The following is a 2,665-nucleotide window of genomic DNA, read 5'->3' as shown; positions in this document are numbered from 1 at the left end:
AAACTGAAAATATAGGTTTGAACTACTCTACCAAACAAGCCCTTAGACTGTGTTTAGACTGCGTTCCTTCCTTTCCATAGACCCTTTTTTTTTTCTTTTCTTTTTTTACTCGGCCAGAACGTCATTCCAGGAACAAGCTTATGTAATGTAAAGCATTTGTAATAATAATGGTGTCACAAATACAGCAATATAAAATTATAAATAGAGGTACACAATCTTTTATAATTGTTTTTTTTTTTTTTACACATTTGCACCAGGATATTGTGAGTCATCCAAATCATTATTACCTTAATTACCAAATTGCAAAAACTGTGAAAGAGTCTATCCATTGTACTAAAATTACTTTTTATAACTTTACTCTCCATAAAAAGAAAAAAATTATTAGGTACATTTAGAGGACAGTTGACGCGGTCATTTTTAATCTTCCAACTAATAAAATGTTGTTATTTATACAAATATAATATCATCTGAAAAAATTCTTAAGTATTCTCGAAGTATGAAAAAATAGTGTTCACTCCTCTCAAATTCATGACGGACCTCACTATGAATTTAATGAGTAGACTCCACCATAAATATAAGAGGAGAGAGCATCATTCTCCGTGTTCCGAGAATACCGAAGAATTACTTTATTATTTGATAATTTTTATTTTTTATTCTTTGTATAGATTAAAATGCTCCTACATTTATTTGTATACATAACATCATTTCATTAATCAAAGATGACTATGTCAGCCATCCTCGTAAATAATAATTTTTCCATAAAAAGTGTCTAACAACATACGATTCAATTTCAACCTAGTCCCACAAATCACTAAATCAGACAAACTATTTTCTTTTCACTTTTGATGTCAAGAAACCTTTAGGACCTCTTCAACAACCCCCATAATTTGGTTCAAAAGCACACAACTCCGAACCAAATACACTGTTAGAGCAATGGCAGAGAGAGAGGAAAACGTAGTGCTATTCCCATTCATGGCACAAGGCCATATTATACCTTTCTTAGCCTTAGCCCTCCACATAGAACAAAGCAAAAACTACACTGTAACTTTGGTCAATACCCCCTTAAACATCAAGAAGCTAAGGCCCTCTCTCCCTCCAAACTCCTCCATTAACCTCGTTGAAATCCCTTTCTCAAGCTCAGACTATGGCCTCCCTCCCAACGCTGAGAACACAGACACTCTTCCTTACCACCAAGTCATCCAACTCGTGGAAGCCGGCATTTCTCTGAAGCCATCATTCAAGAAGCTCATTGAAAACCTCACCGAACAACAACGCAACCCTCCACTTTGTATCATTGCTGACATTTTCTTTGGATGGACTGCAAGTATTGCTAAAGAGCTCAATGTGTTTCATGCAATCTTTAGTGGAAATAGTGGGTTCGGCTTGGCTTGTTACTATTCTCTCTGGATACACCTGCCTCACAGGTATGTGGATTCTGATGAGTTTTCTTTGCCTGATTTTGCTGAAGCTTCAAGCATTCATGTTTCACAGTTAGCATTAACTATAAAAGAGGCTGATGGTACTGATCCTTGGTCTATCTTTCACCAAAAGAAGAATCTTCCAGAGTGGGTGAAATCTGATGGGATTTTGTTTAACACTGTGGAAGAGTTTGACCATATTGGATTGTTGTACTTTAGGCGCAAACTTGCTCTGCCTGTTCGGCCAATTGGGCCGGTTCTTTTATCCACAAAAAGGCAAGCTCGTGCTGGCAAAGAAGGTGGTATTAGTTCTGAGCTTTGTCTTGAATGGCTTAACACAAAGACTTTGAATTCTGTTCTTTATGTGTCTTTTGGCTCAATGAACACCATCTCTGCCTCACAGATGATGCAATTGGCCATGGGCTTGGAGGCTAGTGGCAAGAATTTTATTTGGGTAGTTAGGCCACCAATTGGGTTTGACTTAAACTCAGAATTCAAATCAAACGAATGGTTGCCAAAAGGATTTGAAGAGAGAATAAAGGGATCAAAAAGAGGGTTACTGGTGCATAATTGGGCACCCCAGGTGGACATTTTGTCTCACAAGTCTGTTTCTACATTTTTGAGTCATTGTGGGTGGAATTCAGTGCTTGAATCGCTTAGTCATGGTGTGCCTATTATTGGGTGGCCTATGGCAGCAGAGCAATTTTTCAATGTGAAGTTGCTGGAGGAAGAGTTGGGAGTTTGTGTGGAGTTAGCTAGAGGGAAGAGCTGTGAGATTAGACCTGAAGATATAGTCGAGAAAATTGAGTTGGTGATGAATGAGACAAAGAAAGGCAATGAAATGAGAAGGAAGGCTTGTGAAGTGATGGAGATGATTAAGAATGCCATGAAAGATGAGGAAGGTTTCAAAGGGTCTTCTGTGAAAGCCTTGGATGACTTTTTCAGTGCTGCATTGTCAATGAGTAAGAAGACTAAGAAGGAACAGAATATTGTGACCTGATTCATGGAGAAAGGATTTCGGAAGAATGGATTTTGGGTGAACATTGAAACTTTTTTTCCATGTTATTTTAATCTTTGTCTAGATTTAGTGACTTTTATCTCTATTTTAGCCACAGTAATAAAACCCAAAAATCTTTAGAGTTTATTAGGAGGATAAAATTCAATATTGCTGGAAGGGTTGCTATGGCCCAAATATGCTGGTCTCAAAGAATTCGTTGTTTTATGGGCTCTAGATGTAACTCACTTGA

At 37.4% G+C, this 2,665-nt stretch overlaps 1 protein-coding gene across 1 annotated transcript; it reads left to right on the top strand.

The window, feature by feature from the left end:
- Positions 1–933: 933 nt before the first annotated feature.
- Positions 934–2,665, top strand: LOC142605485 (UDP-glycosyltransferase 92A1-like). The gene has a single exon (XM_075776880.1). The coding sequence runs from the start codon at positions 934–936 to the stop codon at positions 2,416–2,418; it is 1,485 nt and encodes a 494-aa protein (XP_075632995.1). The 3' UTR covers positions 2,419–2,665.

Source organism: Castanea sativa, chromosome 8 (genome assembly GCF_040712315.1).
Source record: "Castanea sativa cultivar Marrone di Chiusa Pesio chromosome 8, ASM4071231v1".
Lineage (NCBI taxonomy): Eukaryota > Viridiplantae > Streptophyta > Magnoliopsida > Fagales > Fagaceae > Castanea > Castanea sativa.
This window is presented reverse-complemented; position numbering and strand designations above follow the sequence as displayed.